This window comes from Eleutherodactylus coqui, chromosome 12 (genome assembly GCF_035609145.1).
Source record: "Eleutherodactylus coqui strain aEleCoq1 chromosome 12, aEleCoq1.hap1, whole genome shotgun sequence".
In the NCBI taxonomy this organism is placed as follows: Eukaryota; Metazoa; Chordata; class Amphibia; order Anura; family Eleutherodactylidae; genus Eleutherodactylus; species Eleutherodactylus coqui.
This window is the reverse complement of record NC_089848.1, coordinates 88,218,234-88,240,604: the sequence shown is the minus strand read 5'-3', so window position 1 is coordinate 88,240,604 and position 22,371 is coordinate 88,218,234. Positions and strand designations below refer to the sequence as shown.

Here is a 22,371-nt window from a genome sequence, read left to right as displayed (position 1 = left end):
CTTGTACATTGGGAGCAGTATTATAGTAGTTATATTCCCGTACATAGGGGGCAGTATTATAGTAGTTATATTCTTGTACATAGGGGGCAGTATTATAGTAGTTATATTCTTGTACATAGGGGGCAGTATTATAGTAGTTATATTCTTGTACATAGGGGGCAGTATTATAGTAGTTATATTCTTGTACATAGGGAGGTAGTATTATAGTAGTTATATTCTTGTACATAGGGGGCAGTATTATAGTAGTAATATTCTTGTACATAGGGAGGTAGTATTATAGTAGTTATAGTCTTGTACATTGGGAGCAGTATTATAGTATTATATTCCCGTACATAGGGGGCAGTATTATAGTAGTTATATTCTTGTACATAGGGGGCAGTATTATAGTAGTTATATTCTTGTACATAGGGGCAGTATTATCGTAGTTATATTCTTGTACATAGGGGGCAGTATTATAGTAGGTATATTCCTGTACATAGGGAGCAGTATTATAGTAGGTATATTGTTGTACATAGGAGGCAGTATTATAGTAGTTATATTCTTGTACATAGGGAGCAGTATTATAGTAGTTATATTCTTGTACATAGGAGGCAGTATTATAGTAGGTTTTTTCTTGTACATAGGGGGCAGTATTATAGTAGTTATATTCTTGTACATAGGGGACAGTATTATAGTAGTTATATTCTTGTACATAGGAGCAGTATTATAGTAGTTATATTCTTGTACATAGGGGCAGTATTATAGTAGTTATATTCTTGTACATAGGGGGCAGTATTATAGTAGTTATATTCTTGTACATAGAAGGCAGTATTATAGTAGTTATATTCTTGTACAAAGGGGCAGTATTATAGTAGTTATATTCTCGTACATATGGGCAGTATTATAGTAGTTATATTCTTGAACATAGGGGGCAGTATTATAGTAGTTATATTTTTGTACATAGAGGCAGTATTATGGTAGTTATATTCTTGTACATGGGGGGCAGTATTATAGTAGTTATATTCTTGTACATAGGGGGCATCATTATAGTAGTTATATTCTTGTACATAGGGGGCGGTATTATAGCACTTATATTCTTGTACATAGGGGGCCGTATTATAGTAGTTATACTCTTGTACATAGGGGGCAGTATTATAGTAGTTATATTCTTGTACATAGGGGGCAGTATTATAGTAGTTATATTCTTATACATAGGAAGGTAGTATTATAGTAGTAATATTCTAGTAAATTAACATCAGTAAGTTTGAAATTATGGCTTTGTTATGGAGTTTCTTGTTTTTTTATATCCCATATAACCTATGATTGTATTTCAGATAACTTTTACTTGAGTTCTTGTTATTCTGTGAATATTTATCTTTTTTTTCACTGTCAGGTTTATTATTGGACGTGAGAAACCAGGACAGATAAGTGAGGTTGCCCAGTTGATCAGCCAAACCCTGGAGCAAGAGCGTCGACAAAGAGAGATGCTTGAACAACATTATGCTCAGTACGACGCGGATGATGATGAGGTAATACTGAGTAATGTTTTTGCTGTATTTTATGTTACTGTTCCTTAAGTCACCGCCTGTTAGTTACATTTGCAGTAAAATATTATTTTCCTCAGTTTTGACGGTTCACTGATTTCAATGGATACTGTGTAATGCCTAATTTCCCCAGTGGAGGCATTGTTGGGAAACTAAGCGTATTCTGTAGCATTCTCCTACCAGCTGTCTGCTGGGTATATAAGCATCGTAGTACTATGTGGCCAAATTACTTATCGATGTTGTTCAAATAAGTATTACAACACCCATAAGAGTCAGATGAAGCAGTGGTTTCTCTTCCCTAGACACATTGTCGTTTTCAATTATTTTCTTTTTTTACATGAAAGCCATGAACAAACTGCCTAACTTTGTTACTTTTGTCAATACATAATATTTACATAAAGATGCTTATTAAAGGGACTAGTAATTATCAGGACATTCTAGTACCAGTGTACCTGGTGGCACATCACACACACAGTAGCTTAATTACCACACAAGACAAACATAGCATTGCTCCTCCCACAGCAGTGACATCACCACAGGTCCTTCAGCCCACCGGATCTCTGTGGTAGGTCAATGTGTTCTGTAAGAACTGCTGAGTTGTGTAGGAAACCATAGTAACAGGGTTTCTGGTAGCGCAATACACCACACGGCTCTGCTACATGGTACATGCACACACACAGCTCTACTACACAACACACACACAGCTTGGCTCCTCCCACAGCAGTGACATCACCACAGGTCCTTTAGCCCACTGGATCTCTGTGGTGGAGGTAGGTCAGTGTGTTCTGTCAGGACCGCTGAGTTGTGTCTTCTGAGATTATAATGGCTTAGTTGTATGCTAAGTGTGTGTATTTTTTGTCCTCCTCTTTCAAGAGGAGGACAAAAAATCTGTGTTGTTCTTCTGTCGCTCAGACTCTCTGTTTTATATATGTCGTAGGACCTTCAACGGCGTCACCATGGGGCGGAGCAATAACATCAGCAGGGGCGGAGCATAAGAATCATTCACACACATACATACAGACAAGTGGTCGTTAGTAGTTTGACAATCACAACTCAAACATTTACAGCATATGCAAAGGATAGGTCATTCATGTCTGGTAGATGCAGGTCCCATATTGGCTATTAACTTACATAGTAATGAAGGGAGAGAGTTGGCTGCCACCGTAGCCTATGGGATGGAGATGGGGATGGGGACTTTGCTTCTCCCCATAGATGCAGAGGTGGGACCAACACATATAGTCTGACTTGAGAATATTCTTTTATGACATGTTCATCCAAATAACCTTAGTTTTTCACTTCTGTTCACACACGGCAGAGAATCGCCTATATGGGGATGTACAGTCATTAATATGGCTGTCAGTCGCCAACTGCACAGTCCCTGCTTGTAGAAGGCCTTTTTTACATGGGCAAATGTACAGCTGCTGATCCAAAATTTTCATGCTTGCCAAAAAGACGTGATCCGCTGACTAATGAGCGTTTGATTGTTGGCCCTTTTATACGGGCCCATGTAATAAAGGTATATTACAAAGATGTAGGATCTTGTGTTCCGTGAACCTGTAGCGAAAACACATTTTTTCACCCCTACCCCCCCTCACCTAATTGCCTGTCACACTCTAGATATCTGCTATGTATGCAGCTTCCTGTCTGATATTTATCAGGCACCATCTTGATTCCGAGAATTCTCCCTGCTCACTCTATGCTTTGCTAAAACTGTCATGATAAATCAGCACAACATCATATGGCCAGATAGAACATGTACCATCTCTGCCTGCTGGGAGGCTGCTGGCATTACTTTCTGCATTCACCTTAATAAGCTATAGACCATCGTTTTACAGTCAGGAGGATCATCAGCAGTAAATGTGATAGGAGTTTCTGTTCCCCCTATGGAGAGCTTCTGTGGCAGGGTCTATGTAATATCATCAGAAAGGAATTGTGCTGACTGAGAAACTGGCCTCTTGAAAAAACAAGGCAAGTAAATCTCAGGTGGTCACAATGAGATCACATGACCCAGCTGAAGAGGAGGAGGCCAGGATGTTTTAGATAGAATAAAATAACTAACCAAGCTGAAAATAGCTGACTTATAGGAGGGACTATATATATATATATACTGCAAGACTAGTTACATAACGAATGAAAAACAATCCCTAGAGTGGCCCTTTAAAAGTGGTGCTTCAGGTTCTCTCTATGTATGCAGGGCAGACTCCACCATGCCGCGAGTTTGGAGCGAGTTCAGAACTCTGACATTTTATGTATTTTATTTATTACATCCTCTCACTTTTGTACGGTTCTGGCCTATTTCCAGACTCGAAACAGCATGAACCGCACATGAACCGGCACCAGCTGGGATGCCGCCTGCACTATTAATATCGTCTGTGCCTTTATGTCTTATCTTTTCTGCTGCTGAAGATTTTTTTGGGTTTGAAAAATTTGGCCGTTCCCATAATCTGCCGCGTTTCCTGATTCCGGCATCTAGAAAATAGAGGTGTACTCACGTAGGATTTCTGCTCGTGGATCCCACTATCAACAACTTTATGGCTATTGGGACAGGCCAAACAAGGATCAGCCAAGTTGGATTTTTATAGGTTTAGAACAAAATAGCACCATGTCTGTCCATGATGTGTGTCTGGTATTGCAGTGTATTGTACAGATGCGGTAACCCTCTTGCAGCCATGTCACAGGCACAAAGTAAGGGAGGGCATTGTTTATACACAGCTTTGCTCCCATCATAAATTGCCAACCAACCAAATTGGTCAACCAACTTTGGTGGCTTGGTGATTAGAACTGTTGTCTTGGGTTCAAATCTGACTAGCTGCAACATCTGCATGAAGTTTGTATGTTCTCCCCTTGTTTGCTTGGATTGCTTCTCATTCACCAAAAATATAAGGTTAACCCCTTAACGCTATAGGACGTACATTTACGTCCTGCAGTGTCAATGTATGTATGAACGGAGATTGTGGGGCGATCTCCCTCCATACATAACAGCTGCTGGCTGTTTCTTACAGCCGACACCCGATGGCAACAGCTCCGATGAGTCGAACGGCTCATCGGAGCTGCTAACCCTTTAAATTCTGCTGTCAATTCTGCTGTTCTTGGGTCACATACAGCCCAGTCCGCGATGAGATTGCATGGAGCCGTGCGGGTGTCATAGCAGCCGGGGGTCTTCTGAAAGCCCCAAGGCTGTCTTGGCAGGATGCCTATAAAGCAATGCCCATGGGGTGGCTTGATAGAATGCCTGCCCAATCGTTGTATGATGTAATGCTATTGCATTACATTATACTGCAGGAGCGACCAAGGTATTGCAGGTTGTTGTCCCCTGTTGGGACCAAAAAAAAATAATAAAGTTTTATTAATTGTTTAAAAAGCAAAGTAATAAAAGTTTTTTTTTTTAAAAAACAACTTTTGCAATATTTATAAAAAAAAAACAATCTAATTAATGAAACAAAAATAACATATTTAGCGTCGCTGCGTCCGTAAAAGTCCTCACACAATTATATTGATGGAAAAATTGAAAAGTTAATTCGATCAGAAGAGGGCGGCATAAAATAATTTAAAAAAATTAAATATCTTTGAAAAAAATAAATAAAAGTAGTACAGAAAACAGAAACTATACAAGTTTCTGTTTTCGTACCGAACCATAGAATAATATTTCGCAGGCGGAATCCGACCCGGCCATGGGCATGAAAAATACGCAGAATTTACAGTATCAGCATTGTGGATGAGATTTTTAAGAAATCCAATCCACACACTGATGAGAAAATCCGCGGTGTAAATTGACCTGCTCTATGCGGGCTTTACAACCGCAGTATGAGATTTCAGTCATTGCAATGCAGAAAATCCCAGGTAAGTCTCTGGTGTTCGTACATACCTGTGTGCTCTTTTTTTAAACTTTCCTTCATTTCTCACACTTTGCCTTTTTTTAATGTGGTTCTGATGCTGAATTCTACTCTGGCTTGTAGTTTATAGCTCTCCGGCTATGATGGGTCACTTTATAGGTATATAATCCACACCCAGTCGCTCGGCTCCTCTGCAGATCTCTTGAGCGATTGCTTTTCTGCACACTCCATGACCTGGATGTAGCATCTCCAAATACTGCCCTGGGGAATACTCCCTAAGCTGCTCTGAAGACTCCACTCTAATTTCACTTGGATCAGCCACCTCGGCTTCCATAAAAACAGACTATTAAATCTCTGGAGTGCGTCACTAATATAAATAGTGGTATTAAATATTTCCTGCAGCAGATAATCAAATTACACAGCCGCGGTGCACGGAATCTTAATGAGACAGGTACGCGGGTCTGCGCTATGCAGACGACGGAATTCTGGCATTAAGCAATGTGTTGTTTCACAGGCGTTTGATTCTTCGGTGTCTCCTAAGCTTTGCTTTTCGATTCATCATCTAAACGCGCAATTAAAAGAGAAAAGCTGCTACATTATTCAACTTTCATCCTTCAGCAGATCAGAAGAGATGAGATTTGTGGCACGGCTTGTTTTTTTTCTATTATTTTTTTTTTCATTGCTATAGTCAAATGACAGCGCATAGACTGCAAATGCTTTCGGGTAAGACTTTAGGACCCTTGCCGTATAATGGTCAATGATAGGTTTATAGGGACATCTACCCAGCTTGAAGATCGGTAGATGGCGTTGGCTGACACCGTACGACTGGTTAACAGGAACTCTTTTCAGGTGTCTATATGATAACCGTTGGCCATACGGTTTAGATAGAGGTCTGCTTTTCTGACTCCCTCCTCTCCTTAGATATGGATACTTTCTTTATGGGGAAACGGTAGTAAGAGCCCTTTTACAGTGGCTGAGAAACCATTTGGAATCCTGCGATCAGCGAGAATCTGAACGATGATAATTCAATCTAAATGCATGAATAACAAATGAGAAGTTAACCCTTTCCAATCCACTGTCTGACCTCTGAAGACATTTTGATTTAAGGCTGTACCGCTCCGATGTTGGAAGACATCTGTCGGGTTCTCTTACTGTATATTGCCAGCCTCTCTGCTGTCGGAGCCTATCCAACGTGTCACCTCATGCAGTACTGGCTTTAGCCAGCATATAGCGCCGTTTTATAACAGCAGAAAAAGAGTAAGCCCCCATTCACTGAGCGATGCTCTTTCCTGTGTAAAGGCGCATAAACAATTATCACTAGGACGGCCTGTAGGACAACTGCGCCCAACAGATCGTCCCATGCAAAAGGGCTCTTAATGTCTGGATCACTAGAAATTCACAGTGGACTCGTATGTACAAGTAAATCCACAGTAATATAATGAATCATATGGGATGGCTAATGCATCACTAGATCATAAGGGATGGCCAATGCATCACTAGATCATAAGGGATGGCCAATGCATCACTAGATCATAAGGGATGGCCAATGCATCACTAGATCATAAGGGATGGCCAATGCATCACTACATCATAAGGGGTGGCCAATACATCACTGGATCATAAGGGATGGCCAATGCACCACAGATCACCAGAGATGGCTAATGCACCACTGGATCACCAGGAATGACCAATGCACCACATGGATACCAGGGATGGATCACACTACTAGACCACCAGGGATGGCCAATGCACCACTAGATCATCAAAGATAGACAATGCAACACTAGATTCCACATGCATGAAACTGAACAACAGATCAGCCGGTGTAAGTAGGCAGGCATTCATCGGTGAATGACTTTCTGTTTACTGTGAATGGAGGTGGGCAGGTTGGAAGGATCCCAGTCCTGCGCTGCCTCTGCTCACAAGTGATAATTGTCCCTGTGTAAAAGTACAGGAACGTTACCGCTATTGGGCATCTGCGCCCAACCAATCGTCCTGTGTACCTAAGCCGTTGCTAGTCTGCTCTGGTAGCTGCTTATCTCCCCAAAACAAAAACATCAGGCAAAAGCATCTTGTTTTCCTCCTGTCAGAGGAGAGTTGGGAGGCCCCCATATAGAGTAGACGGTTTGACCAATCCCGTTGAAGTCGTCTGCGGAAGTTCAAGCCAAACTACTCTACTCACCCATGACTCCCATATGTACATTTGGAATTTGCTGGAAGACCTTGTAGCCAGGGTAAAGCAAAGCATCAGGTCATAATTCATAAGGCTGGTTTCACTCAAATGTATTTTAGTCCGTATTTTTTTTATCAATATTCAGAAGCCAAAACCAAGAATGGAACATAAAAACAAGATAAGTATAATGGAGAGATTTACAAAAACTCTGATGCAGAGGAGAGCACCAAGTTGGCACAGGGAGTCTTATATAGGACATGCAATGCTCCGTGGGTAAAAAGTATGCAGATAGGGGACAGAAAAGTGTTTTTTTTTTGATCCATGTAGCATTTTGATCACTTTCTATTCCATTTTTTTGTAAGGCGAGATAGTCAAAAACTGGCTATTTTTGCCATGCTTTTTGTATTTTGTGCGGGTAAATAACGTACTAACTTTTTTTCTAAATTTCCATTGAAAATCTGAGGGTTGACCCGAAAAAGGCGGCACACACGAGATCTCCTCACAATCTGACATATTGGGAGTACTTGTGCATGGAAGAGTGGGCAAAGATTGCCAAGTCAAGATGTGCGATGTTGATAAACACCTACCCAAAAAGACTGAATGCTGTCATAAAGTCAAAGGGTACATCAACAAAGTATTAGTTTTAGGGTGTGTATATTTGAGCAAACACATTATTTTAGTTTTTGTTATTTATTTTTTCCACCCTAAAAGATTTCAGTTTGTTTTTCAATGAAATTATACAGATAATAAGTCACACTGAGGCCTTAGTCAGACGGGCGTTTTTAGCCGCGATTTGCGCATGCGCATGCGTCCGGTGATTTTATAAAACCATTGCTTTGCAATGGTATCGGACACATGAGCGCTTTTTATGCACTCGTCCGATAAATTATAGAACAAAAAATCGCAGATTGCACATATCTGCGATTCCTGTTCTCTTCTGTATATGCGCTCAATGGGGCCGGCGGCAGCAGCGCCGACCCCATTGAGAACATATAGAAGACAAATCATTCTTCTCTGCCACAGCTGTAACAGCTGTGGCAGAGAAGAACGATGTTTGCCCATTGAATTCAATGGAGCCGGCAATACAGCCGACTCCATTGAAAGCAATGGGCTGCCGGCGTGCGCGGGGTGAATTGTCGGGAAGGGGTTAAATATATAAGCCCTTCCCTGCAATTCATCCTAAAATGTGTTAAAATAAAAAAAATTGTATACTCACCTTTCCGCTGCAGCCGGAGTCCAGCCGCGGCCGCTGTCAGTTCTCCTGAACTGCTTCTCGGCACTATTCAGCTGGCGGGGCTTTAAAATCCCCGCCTGCTGAATGATCTGCCTCTGATTGGTCACAGCCCTGACCAATCAGAGGCCGGTTTCACTCACACACCCATTCATGAATTCATGAATGGGTGAGTGACTGCTGCCTCTCAGCGCTGAGCCAATCAGGGGCAGGTCTGACTCACATCCATTCATGAATTCATGAATGGGTGTGAGTGAGGCATGCCTCTGATTGGCTCAGCGCTGAGCCAATCAGGGGGCAGGTCTGACTCACACCCCCTTCACACCCACTGCAGGACGGCCGCGCAGTGCTCCGGCTGCCGGGAGAAGGTGAGTATACAATTTTTTTTTATTTTAACACATTTTAGGATGAATTGCAGGGAAGGGCTTATATATTTAAGCCCTTCCCGACAATTCATCCCGGGCTCGCCCGCAGCGCATCGCTTTAAATGGAGGCGGCTCTATTGCTGTCTCCATTGAATGCAATGCGCTGGACAGCTCCGGCCCGTTTCTAATGAAACGTGGCTAGGAGCAGATTTTTGGGCGACTTGCGCGCACCGGTCACGCGATTTGCGGATGCGCATCCGTCAAGCGATCCGCAAATCGCGCGAAAAAACGCCCGTCTGACTAAGGCCTGAAGGTGGAAAAAAATCTGAAATCAGCTTTGTCGGGTTTTTAACATGACCAAAACATGGCATTTTAACAGTGGTGTGCAGACATGTGATATCCACTACAGCTTAGGTGATGTTGAATCTGAGGAGCCTCTTTTCATACTCACCTGGTCCTTTGTTCCTGGGGTGTCTCCTAGTAAGGTGGGCGGACACAGAGCCAGCGTGGCTTCTTTTTCGGAATGCTGTGTGCATGCACCCCCCATAGAGATGAATGGGAATGCGAGCTACGGCCTTCTGAAACTAATCAAGCTTGCTCCGTGCTTTCAGTAAGAATGAGGGATCGGGTGAGTATGAAAAGAAGTTCCCTGGACCCCACATCACCTAAATTATAAGCACCATAACTTAGTTTTTGGTGCTAATTAGAGATGAGCCAGCGTACTCGCTAAGGCAAACCACTCGAGCGAATAGTGCCTTATGTGAGTACCTGCCCGCTCGTCTCTAAAGATTCGGGTGCCCCCCCCCCCCCCCCCGCTCTCCCCTGCTCATTCCTGCAACTCACTGCTCTCCCCCGCCGGCACCCGAATCTTTTGAGACGAGTGGGCAGGTACTCGCATAAGGCACTACTTGCTCGAGTAGTTTGCCTTAGCGAGTACACTCGCTCATCTCTAGTGCTTATAGTTGGTGACATGTTCCCTTTAAGTAACTCAGAGTAGAGCCCTCCCTCCCCCTCTCTAAATCCCATCATCATTTCTACAATAGCTCAATGTAACCAGCACTCAACATGAACTTTCCGTTATATATACCAGACCATCTTCCCCAAATATCCTCAAGCATAGTTAAACCGCGCCTTTTTTATATAACCCCCTTTACAAAGATATAACCTCTGTTAAATTTTCGACAAAATCCCCTACTGTTGGAGGCACGGCTGCATGCATTGGGTAATAGTCAGCTTCCTCGCCTGATACAATGCTCTCTGAATTACCAAAAGAGTGTGCCCATCAACAATACCTAATATACAAATTCTGGGATTGAGATCAATATCGACAAGATATATATATTTTAGTTATCTCTAGTACTCCACTCCAAAATTCATGCAATTTTACACAATCCCAGACCATATGCAGTAAATCTGCACCATCCATATAACATTTCGGACAGTGTGAGTTTAATCTAATACCCATGTTAAACAACTTTAATGGAGTACGATAAGCTCTATGCACTAAATACTATTGCAATACTCTTAACTCAGATAGAAATATCATTGGAATAATGCTCAACACTGCGGCCCATTTATCCTCACTAATAAGGCCTAAATCTTTCTCCCATTTTTCTTTTACCTTTATTGGGACTTGCTGTAAATAAAATATACGAACATTTGGAATTGCCAACCCTCCAGACCATTTATCCCTTCGAAGCGTTTCCAATTTAATTCTAGCAGATTTCTTATTCCATAATAAACTCCTAAATATTGCATGGAGTCTAAAACTATATTGTGATGGAATCCAAATGGAGAGTTTTGAAGTATATAAAGGAGTTGTGGCATCAGAACCATTTTAATAAGATTTCCCCTGCCAATTATTGACAATGGGAAACTATTCCATTTTATAGCAATGGAAGCAAACTGAGATATAGTCTTGAGGCTTAGAAGATACCACAACTCCCAAATATTTGAATTCCTTCACTATTTGAAATTGCGTATGTTCAATGACAATTAATAGTCCGCCGGCAAGGGATATGAAGGAAGAATCACAGATTTCCCCCAGTTAATAGTGAGACCCGACATCTTACCAAATATATAAAAAATGGATATAATAGGACTCATTGATCTACTCACACCCCACATATACAACAACAGATCATCTGTATAATGAGATACGTTCCTCAATTTCTCCATTCTGCAATCCAACTATATCAGGTGATTGCATTATCAAAACAAGCTAGGGGACAAGGCAAAGAGAAGAAGGGACAGAGGACACCCCTGCCTTGTTCCCCTGTCTAACACTATCCATCCCGAAATATGACCATTTAACCCTCGCTCTTGCCTCTTATATTGAATACAGCAGTTTAACCCATGGCAAAAATTTCTCACCGAAAGCCATCCTATGAAGAACAGCCCACAAATTATTGCCGGAAATAAAAGTTTTGGCAGCATCCAGTGAAAAAACTGACCAACTCCCACAAACTCAGATATAACTTTAAAGGGGTTGTCCCGCGAAACAAAGTGGGGTTATACACTTCTGTATGGCCATATTAATGCACTTTGTAATGTACATTGTGCATTAATTATGAGCCATACAGAAGTTATTCACTTACCTCTTCTGTTGCTAGCGTCCCCGTCTCCATGGTGCCGTCTAATTTTCAGCGTCTAATCGCCCGATTAGACGCGCTTGTGCAGTCCGGTCTTCTCCGTGTTGAATGGGGCTGCTCGTGCTGGAGAGCTGCTCCTCGTAGCTCCGCCCCGTCACGTGTGCCGATTCCAGCCAATCAGGAGGCTGGAATCGGCAATGGACCGCACAGAAGACCTGCGGTCCACCGAGGGTGAAGATCCCGGCGGCCATCTTCGCAAGGTAAGTAAGAAGTCACCGGAGCGCGGGGATTCGGGTAAGTACTATCCGTTTTTTTTTTTCAACACATGCATCGGGTTTGTCTCGCGCCGAACGGGTGGGCTATTGAAGAAAAAAAAAACCCGTTTCGGCGCGGGACAACCCCTTTAACTCAGAGATTCAGATATAACCTCCTTTAAATTGATGGCAGTTAATTTATTTGGCATAAAGCCATACTGATCCTCATGTATTAAATGACTTATTAGTAAAAGTAATCTGTTTGCAAGTACCTTCGCCAAGATTTTAACATCAGTAGTCAACAGAGATGTTGGACGATAAGAATCAGGAACCGACAAATCTTTTCCAAGTATAGGAATTAAGACAATCATTGCATCTCTGGTTGTTGGTGAAAGTATGCCTTCATGCAACGCCTCTTTAAACACCGTCAATAAATGTGGCAGAAGCATCTCCTGGTAGCGCTTAAAAACTTCATTTAGAAAACCATTCAACCCAGGTGATTTTTCATTAGGAAGTCTTGTATCACTTAGCTTATTCAGTGTCAAAGGAGCCGCCTAATATCATCAAGCACAATTGGCAATTGCACCCGAGCCAAATATTAATAACCATCTTCACAATCCACACTTAGCTTATCTTAGAAGCACTCAAGTTTTTAAAATGGAGAACAAATGTCTCTAAAACATCATGCCGCTATATAGCCAAAAAATTATCAAGCCTAATCAATGTTGCAACATAAGATGATGATGATTCCTTTGCCTTAATTATAAAAGCCAAAAATGACCCTCTGCTTCCCCTTCCTCAAAGATCTTCCACCTCATAAAAAGACACCTATTTTTTGCAACAGTTCTCCAATGATCCACAAATTGGGACTGTGCTTGTCTTCAATTGTCCTCTGCCTGATTAATGGAAGAACATAAGAATATGCGCTTGCTCTGCATCTAAAGCTCATCGATGAAGGGCCTTAATGACATCCCAAGATTAAGACTTATGTGAACTAATCTTCTGGATATAATGACCCCATATGAAGGTCTTCATAGAATCCACACTACAGACACTGAAGAAAAGCCAATAGTAATCTGAAAAAAATTCCTACAGAGCCTCCTCCATTCTAGCATTACCATCAAGAAGGTTCAACCAAAAGGGATTTAACCTCCAAACTCTATCCAAACGAAATTCCCCACCATTCATAATCAAAGACAAATAAAGTGGAGAGTGATCACACACAATTTGGGGTAGCATAGATGGAGTACCTGTCCGGAGATCTATTCTAGAAAGTGTGTTCGGTGAACTGGTATAACAAGAGTACTGCTGAACTTCTGGATTTCTCAGTCTCCAAAGAGTGAAGGAAAGGAGAAGCCACTATAGCGCCTTTAATCAAGCTATCCAGACAGGGATCCAGACAATTATTAAAATCTCCCCCAATTACATACGGACAGCAGGGGACATAGCCACAGATTCTATTACCTTCCTAACAGATTTGGTGGAAAACGGAGGGGGATATATATTGCCATGAATTTTTTTTTTGTGCAAAGATATATTTAAGACACACAATATCCGCATGAAATCCATAAAACATGACTCCCATGTAAAAGAGATATTTTTATGCATCAGTACACTTACTCTATGAGAGCAACTCGACTGCACAGAATGAAAAGAATATACCTATACAGAATAGTGAAGGACGTGAGCAGTCTCTGTTGTTAATTTTCTCTCTAATAGACAAACAATTGGTGGTTCAAAGTGTTGAATAGATGAAAAAGCAGCAGATCAGGTGAGGAAGTTTAGCAGGAACTCTGAGAGCCACCTTACACAGCAAAGAAAGATGACAAAGTATCGTCTCCAATAGTTGATTTTAGCCATCCGTCAAAAAATCCTCTCGGATATAATCCTCCCACCTTTTATGGAACCCCCAACAGTCGCAAATTATTTCTTCTTAGTCTATTTTCCAGATCATCGAAAAGTACAGATAGACCGTTCGCATTTACTAATTGTATCCTGCATAAGAACAATTTTTTCTTCCATTTCATTAATACGAGTCTCTGTTTCAGACAATCTCTCAGTAACTTTCTGCAAATCGTGTCTTATAAGTCAACATCCTCTTTCAGGCTACCAACCTGATCCTTGAGGGAAGCCAAAACAGTATTGCTTTTAGTCACAGCTAGAAAAACAGAGTAGATTCATTTTGCATATCATTTTTCACATATAGCTTGTGATCAAAGGGATTTTGTCATTAAAAAAAATCTATACTCTCCTATCCCTTTTCCCCCTAGTCTCTTTACCACCTCTTCTATTGGCTGAGCTTCTGCAGTGTCCCAGGGCACCTCACTGCATGCTGGCCGTCTTTTATGAAGGCTGCATTCCTCATATTCCTTCCGGCCGGGTCAGTGAAGGTCACATCCCTGTGCTGTAGCTTTCTCTGCCTAGAAAGGAATTGTAATTTATTCCAGAGCCAGCTCGCATGAGCAATCTCTGAAGCAGATAGGCAGTCCCCCTGCTGGCCTGTGAGCTGTGACGTAACATACATTGCCGGGCAGGCAGAAGACTGACACCCAATGTACGTAACATCACAGGAAGGAGAAGAATCAGGCAGCTGAAGGTGAAGTAACCCCTAAATGGATGGGGGAGGTGAAGATCTGGTAAATAGACTGACAATGAGGAATAGGAAAGTATAGAATTTTTCTTTTTTTAATGACAGAGCCCTTTTAAGCAGCCTGCATAATAGTATTTTCAGAAGCAGATGAAGCATATAAAGCAGGGCCATGCTTACCCTTCTCAATTACTGAGTGAAATAACGTATTAAAAGTCCCATCAGAGGAGGCAAATACAACTGCAGATATTTCATGAGCATTTCTTACCAGGGTTGCAGGAGGAGCTGAACGAGTAAATTCTGCCAATCTGTATACCACATTGCTGCATTTCTCACTAAAGCGATTTAAAATGGTCAAAGCATTTTGTGCATTGCTCTGCTCAATATTCACTATTGCCTCCAATGTTGCACGCCGGCTTCTTTCCTCTCGTGATAGCAACTCTGTTAAACGACAGACAGGCCTCACAGCAAACCAGCCTCAATTATCACTGCTTCTCCAGCTCTTCTGCTCCCCCACAACCAGAACTGTGATGCAGCACAACTAAAGGCCCAGGGACCAACAAGGCAACCAGCACAGCAGAGTTTAAAATACAACCTGAGGCCTTAGTCACACGGGCGTTTTTTCACGTGATTTGCGGATCGCACGACGGATGCGCATCCGCAAATCGCGTGACCGGTGCGCGCAAGTCGCCCGCAAATCGCCCGAAAATCTGCTCCTAGCTGCGTTTCATTAGAAACGGGCCGGAGCTGTCCAGCGCATTGCATTCAATGGAGACGGCAATAGAGCCGGCTCCATTTAAAGCAATGCGCTGAGGGTGAGCCCGGGATGAATTGTCGGGAAGGGCTTAAATATATAAGCCCTTCCCTGCAATTCATCCTAAAATGTGTAAAAATAAAAAATATATATATACTCACCTTCTCCCGGCAGCCGGAGCTCCGCGCGGCCGTCCTGCAGTGGGTGTGAAGGGGGTGTGAGTCAAACCTGCCCCCTGATTGGCTCAGTGCTGAGCCAATCAGAGGCATGTCTCACTCACACCCATTCATGGATTCCTGAATGGATGTGAGTCAGACCTGCCCCTGATTGTCTCAGCGCTGAGAGGCAGCAGTCACTCACCCATTCATAAATTGATGAATGGGTGTGTGAGTGAAACCTGCCTCTGATTAGTCAGGGCTGTGACCAATCAGAGGCAGATCATTCAGCAGGCGGGGATTTTAAAGCCCCGCCGGCTGAATAGTGCCGAGAAGCAGTTCAGGAGACCTGACAGCGGCCGCGGCTGGACTCCGGCTGCAGCGGAAAGGTGAGTATACAATTTTTTTTTTATTTTAACACATTTTAGAATGAATTGCAGGGAAGGGCTTATATATTTAAGCCCTTCCCGACAATTCACCCCGCGCACGCCGGCAGCCCATTGCTTTCAATGGAGCGGCTGTATTGCCGGCTCCATTGAATTCAATGGGCAAACATCGTTCTTCTCTGTCACAGCTGTTACAGCTGTGGCAGAGAAGAATGATTTGTCTTCTATATGTTCTCAATGGGGTCGGCGCTGCTGCCGCCGGCCCCATTGAGCGCATATAGAGAAGAGAACAGGAATTGCAGATCGCAGATAGGTGCGATCTGCGATTTCTGTTCTATAATTTATCGGACGAGCGCATAAAAAGCGCTCATGTGTCCGATACCATTGCAAAGCAATGGTTTTATAAAATCGCCAGACGCATGCGCATGCGCAAATCGCGGCTAAAAACGCCCGTCTGACTAAGGCCTAAGGGAAAAACAAGCTAGCATAAGAAATAGGACCTCTCCTGGTGTGTCTCCACTGCCCACATCACGCTCTAGGCCACACTCTGACATCTAAGATCTAGTGACTGTGACATCATGGCAGGAACATAGAGGAGCACCTGTAAAACTGCTAATATCTAGCTGACATCACTGAATTAATGGGGTATTCCCACCTCAGACTTTTATGGCCTATCCAAAGGTCATAAAACTCAGATAAGTATCGGTCCAACTTCTGGGATCTTCACCTATCTCTAGCTGTGGTGCCCACCACCCGTGGCCAAACTGTATGAGATGGTTGACAGTAGTAGGAATTACAGAAATAGTTATATAAGCTTTGCTTCGCTGTTTCTGTAACTCCTATAGAAGTCAATGGGAGTTATGCAAATAATGTAGCACAGTAATATACACTGTTACCATAACTTTGAGTTATAAAAACAGCATAGCTTGCTGTGCTATGCCGCTTGTTTAACTCCTCTTGACTTCTGTGGGAGTTACAGAAACAATGTAGGCCAGCCACATTGTATAAAGTGCTGTTCCCATCACTGCCATGTTTGGCAGAGTTGGGAACACCCCTTTAATTCTTAGGAGATTTTACAAAATTATTAAAATCTACTGACATCACTGAAATAACTCAGAGTAGAGTTTATCAGATTACTAATATTTAGAAACTTTTACAGTTTGCATTCTAAACCCGCAGCAGCAGAAAACAAATATTGGATATTATCCTCCTACTGTACCGCAGTTTGCTGTTTTGTCAGGGTTGTCACATTCCCCTTGAAGCTGTATTATAGCTGTCGGCATCTCGATGGTTTGAAAATCTGTTCTTTTCATCTTTGGGAACAATTAGGACATAAATGGTGCTCTGAAGCAACACCGTGTTCTGATCACCCACGTGTTCGTTATTATTGGGTTGACATGCTTGGGAGTGTGGGTTACAGAACTACTTAATTCTGAGATAAAAGGACACTGGGCGCACTTATTAACGCAATGCGCTTGTTCTATTGAAATATTAAAGAGATTAGGTTACAGACGTGGCGAATTCGGCAGAAACGTTTATAGTAAATGGAACCAATTGTTCCATGCTGAGGCTGTGTAGTAATACATTTGCACAGATTTCTGGGATATTCATCATTTTTTTAGAGGGAAGCTTATACATAAGGAAAAGTTCTGCAACTTTCTAATATGCTTTGTGTTTCAGTTTCTAATTAATTTGAAGTTCTCTGCATGCAGTGAATGGTTGGAGACTTGTTTACATTCACAGGCTAAATGCCTGTCCTTGCCGAGTTCTACCAACTGAGCCGTTGCAACAGTTTTCTGTCTTTAAAAAGTTGCCCACTGGTGTTCATGCCGTTCGCCACAAGAAGGCCTTTTACACAGCCAGATAATTGAGCTAGAACATCTGCCCGAACGTTCTTTTGCCCCATCACTAGACCATGTAAATATGCCAGTGATCATCCAAAAAAACTAGCATATGCCCCTTCATAGGCTAATTGCATCTTTTGCACAGACCAAAAAAAAGCATTGTTCTCAGCAGCACATCCCTTTGTATGAACGGGGATGAGCAACTGTCTGTTTACACTGAGCAAAAAGTTGCTCATTAGTCACTCTATTGCAGTGAGCTGAAACAAAGTGACGAGAAATTAATGAGTGATTTCCTGATCAGTAACCTATCGCATTCCGCTTTTACACGGGACAGCTGTCAGTCAACTGCTAATTGACCGTAATAGGGTACTATTGTACCTTGTCACCTCCGGAAGCTAGGGGGTTGACAGGGCTTGCATGGAGGAACGCTCCTGTCATGCCCCTAGATCCCGATTGGTGTAATTATTAAAGGGCCTGTGTCGGCCAGCACCATGCCATGTGATGGAGGTATGCTTCCTCTGTGTTCCCGGCCGTTGTCGTGTGACTGCCCTCCCCGGCCTCTATGTAAGTTCCCTCGACGGACTGCGGCTGTTAGTCACTGTCCCCTGGTGCTGTCGGCTCCCTGCTGGCGACCGGGCTCTGCGGTAAAACACAGATTTGGGGGGGACACCTGCCTTCTTGGTCGCCGGCGGGGAAGCCATTTTAAGCTGAGGGTATGGGCAGCTGCAATGCGTGCCCCGTCGCTATCCTCCTCCTATCTGTAGTTTCGGCAGCCGCGTGACTGTCCTCCCCAGCCTCTGTGTAAGTTCCCTCTGTGGGTGGCGGCTGTCAGTCACTGTTGCCCTCCACTGTGGGCTCCCTGCTGCCGACCCTGTTGTACTGTAAAACAAAAATCGGGGGGCCACCTGCCTTCTGGGGCGCCGGTGGGGAAGCCGCTTCCAGGGTATGCACGGCTGCAGTGGGTGCCGCTGTCGGCATTGGAAGGAATGGAGTGCCGCGGGCCTCAGAAGAGCTTAACGGCGGGGGATTACAGGGTGCAGGGTAGATTAGGTGAAACAGCCAGCAAGCTTCTAGCAGCCTGGATTGCCTGAGATGGAGGGTTACAGGTAGGGTTAGTTTCATTGTAAGCCTAACACGAAAACTAACCCAAACCCTCCAGGGCAGGCAAAAAAATATCTATACACATGCTGCTAGGACCTTCAATAATTCCACCAATATGGAGCTAGGGGTGTGACAGGGGCATTCCTCCATGCAAGCCCTGTCAAATACCTAGCTTCCGGTGGTGACAAGGTACAATAATACCCGGTAATAGCAACATTGGAGCAACATTGTCAAGGACCTAAGGAGCAACATTGTCAAGGACCTTTAAAAAATTTCTACGTCTCACTTGAGAAGGTGTGACTTACCAAAATTGGTGCAACTTAGCTGAAAAGAAATGTGCATTAAATGTGAAAGCATGCACCTAAGGCTCTGTTACATCTGCGCCACAGGTTTCCATTTTCCTGTTGATGGGAGCAGGAGAACGGAATGGATCTATCCTATGAGGAAACTGAACAGCATCGAACAGACAGCATTGACTATGATGGATTATGCCCGGCTTCTATCATGCCCTCCAGTATTTTATTGGATGAAATATCACATCATGCTGCACTATTTTGTGCAAGATTTTGGGACATATCTATGCCGCAACCTCCACCAGACCCTCCGACGCAGATGTGAACCAACCCTTAAAGGGGTTGTCCCGCGCCGAAACGGGTTTTTTTTTTTTTTAAACCCCCCCCCCCCCGTTCGGCGCGAGACAACCCCGATGCAGGGGTTAAAAAAACAACCCCCACAGCGCTTACCTGAATCCCGGCGGTCCGGCGTCTTCATACTCACCTGCTGAAGATGGCCGCCGGGATCCTCTGTCTCCATGGACCGCAGGGCTTCTGTGCGGTCCATTGCCGATTCCAGCCTCCTGATTGGCTGGAATCGGCACGTGACGGGGCGGAGCTACACGGAGCTACACGGAGCCCCATAGAGAAGAGGAGAAGACCCGGACTGCGCAAGCGCGGCTAATTTGGCCATCGGAGGGCGAAAATTAGTCGGCACCATGGAGACGAGGACGCCAGCAACGGAGCAGGTAAGTATAAAACTTTTTATAACTTCTGTATGGCTCATAATTAATGCACAATGTACATTACAAAGTGCATTAATATGGCCATACAGAAGTGTATAGACCCACTTGCTGCCTCGGGACAACCCCTTTAATTTTGGCAAAAATTTTCGTTTTAAAGAAGTCAGCCAATGGATATTATAAAGTTAAACCGAAGTTTCTAAAGATGTAGGCAATTTCTTATCCAGCATGAGCCACTCGAATTAATTTGGGGCATTTTCTGGCTGCTTGGTTTAAGTTTACACCATCTAACTGTTGGACAGCATTAGCTAAGCTGCCCCAGTATGTTCTTTCCCAGTTTTGTGATCCTTTCTTGGGAAAGCTCATATTCATATAATGCTATGTTTTTTCTTAGACAGGAGAATATGCCACCGATGAGGAGGATGAAGATGTGGGCCCAGTCATTCCGGGAAGGGAAATGGCCATTGAAGTCTTTGATCTTCCAGAAGGTGATGAGGTGTTTTCTTCAGACCTGGACGCAACAAAACTAGCTCATAAATTTAAAGAGGTAACGCAAACAGTGTATGTCGTATACGCATATGTTGTCTTATTGATAGCTGGTAATGGATATCAAAGCTTCTTGTCTCATCTAAGTTACCCAAGACAGCTACCCAACATTTTACAGTATTTATATAGATAGTGTATATAAAAGGCTGATTAAGTTTCTACATATACATTATATTACTTATCCTGTATTATACTCCAGAGCTGCACTCAATATTCTGCTGGTTGAGTGACTGTGTACATACATTACATTACTTGTCCTGTACTAATCCTGAGTTACATCCTGTATTATACCCCAGAGCTGCACTTACTATTCTGCTGGTGGAGTCACTGTGTACATACATTACATATCCCATACTGAACCTGAGTTACATCCTGTATTATACTCCAGAGCTGTACTCACTATTCTGCTGCTGGAGTCACTGTGTACATGCATTACATTACTTATCCTGTACTGATCCTGAGTTACATCCTGTATTATACTCCAGAGCTGTACTCACTATTCTGCTGCTTGAGTCACTGTGTACATGCATTACATTACTTATCCTGTACTGATCCTGAGTTACATCCTGTAATATACTCCAGAGCTGCACTCACTATTCTGCTGGTGGAGTCACTGTGTACATACATTACATTACTTATCCTGTACTGATCCTGAGTTACATCCTGTATTATACTCCAGAGCTGCACTCCCTATTCTGCTGGTGGAGTCACTGTGTACATTCATTACATTACTTATCCTGTACTGATCCTGAGTTACATCCTGTATTATACTCCAGAGCTGCACTCACTATTCTGCTGGTGGAGTCACTGTGTGCATACATTACTTATCCAGTAATGATCCTGAGTTACATGCTGTATTATACTCCAGAGCTGCACTCACTATTCTGCTGGTGGAGTCACTGTGTGCATACTTTACATTACTTATCCTGTACTAATCCTGAGTTACATAGGGGGAGGATGAATCAGGTATGTTCAGTTTTTTAGAGTTGTCTAGCAGTGATTACCCCAATTAGTTCTCTATATATTATTAGGGGAAATATCGGAGATGGAAACTGCAGGTTTTGGCCAGCAGTTTACCATTAGGCCAATGGAAGACATGAGACAAACATATTATTACTGCTGCAGGAGGTTGTTGAAAAAAGTTGAGCAATTGAGTCTTTGCAATGGTAGGTCCTGATTCAGAGACATCCCCCCCCTTTGTCCTAATAAGTCCTGCAGGAAGGGTCTGCCCCTTTAAGCCAGCCCTAATGCAAAAATGCCACCTTCACAGCAGCGAAACACTGAACCAATGTCGTTCCCATTAAGATATCGTACATAGAGGAATACACAATCCTAAAAAACCATCCAAATAAAATTCTCAGATATTGTTAGATTATCCGTGAAAGCGTTTCCGCGCGGTTAACAAGTATTGTTAAATTGAAGAGTACATATAAATACTGTAATTATCGGCTCTTTCAGGCAGAGCACACATAGAAATTGCTGTGTTTTCTTGTTTAAAAAATGAGACAGAAGAGCAGAGGAATAAGAATAGTTCTGAAGAGCCAGAGCAAGTCAACAAAGACATCTTATTTAGGGACTCTTGGGTCTGCGCCGCAGTTAGTTAACGTTCAACGACCTTTTCTTGATGCAGCTGTAACGTGTTGCTGACTAATGTATCCACTGTCCATGTACATTGTAGCCTCGCCTCTGGTTTGCCCTCTTGATTTCCAATCTTTTGCAAAAAAAAAAAAGTGTTTATGAGTAATGGGAGCCCAATGCAGGCTCATAACACCCTTCGGTCAGGGGACATCCTAAACCGACCCCATTGGAACCCTTATCCCTAGAACACAGCAATAACCAGACCGGTCATATTTTCAATCGGGAGAGCAAACCGATTTCAGCCTTCTTAACCCTTTGCAATCCAATTTTGGATTCAGGGTTTCATAGAGGGTTTTCTCTTTCTGCCATTATACAATGCCACCACCTGCTGGCTAGAGCCAGTATTGTGGTATAGTACATGCTGGAGAGGCTCCC

At 43.1% G+C, this 22,371-nt stretch overlaps 1 protein-coding gene across 1 annotated transcript in view; it reads left to right on the top strand.

Annotated features, from left to right (window-relative positions):
- The window catches only part of PPP1R9A (protein phosphatase 1 regulatory subunit 9A), a 208,760-nt gene that overhangs the window by 132,907 nt on the left and 53,482 nt on the right, over positions 1 to 22,371 (top strand). Inside the window, exons 6-7 of the mRNA XM_066584810.1 lie at positions 1,373 to 1,508; positions 20,207 to 20,359. Of these exons, the coding sequence (XP_066440907.1) occupies positions 1,373 to 1,508; positions 20,207 to 20,359 (289 nt within the window). The remainder of the gene's footprint in view (positions 1 to 1,372; positions 1,509 to 20,206; positions 20,360 to 22,371) is intronic.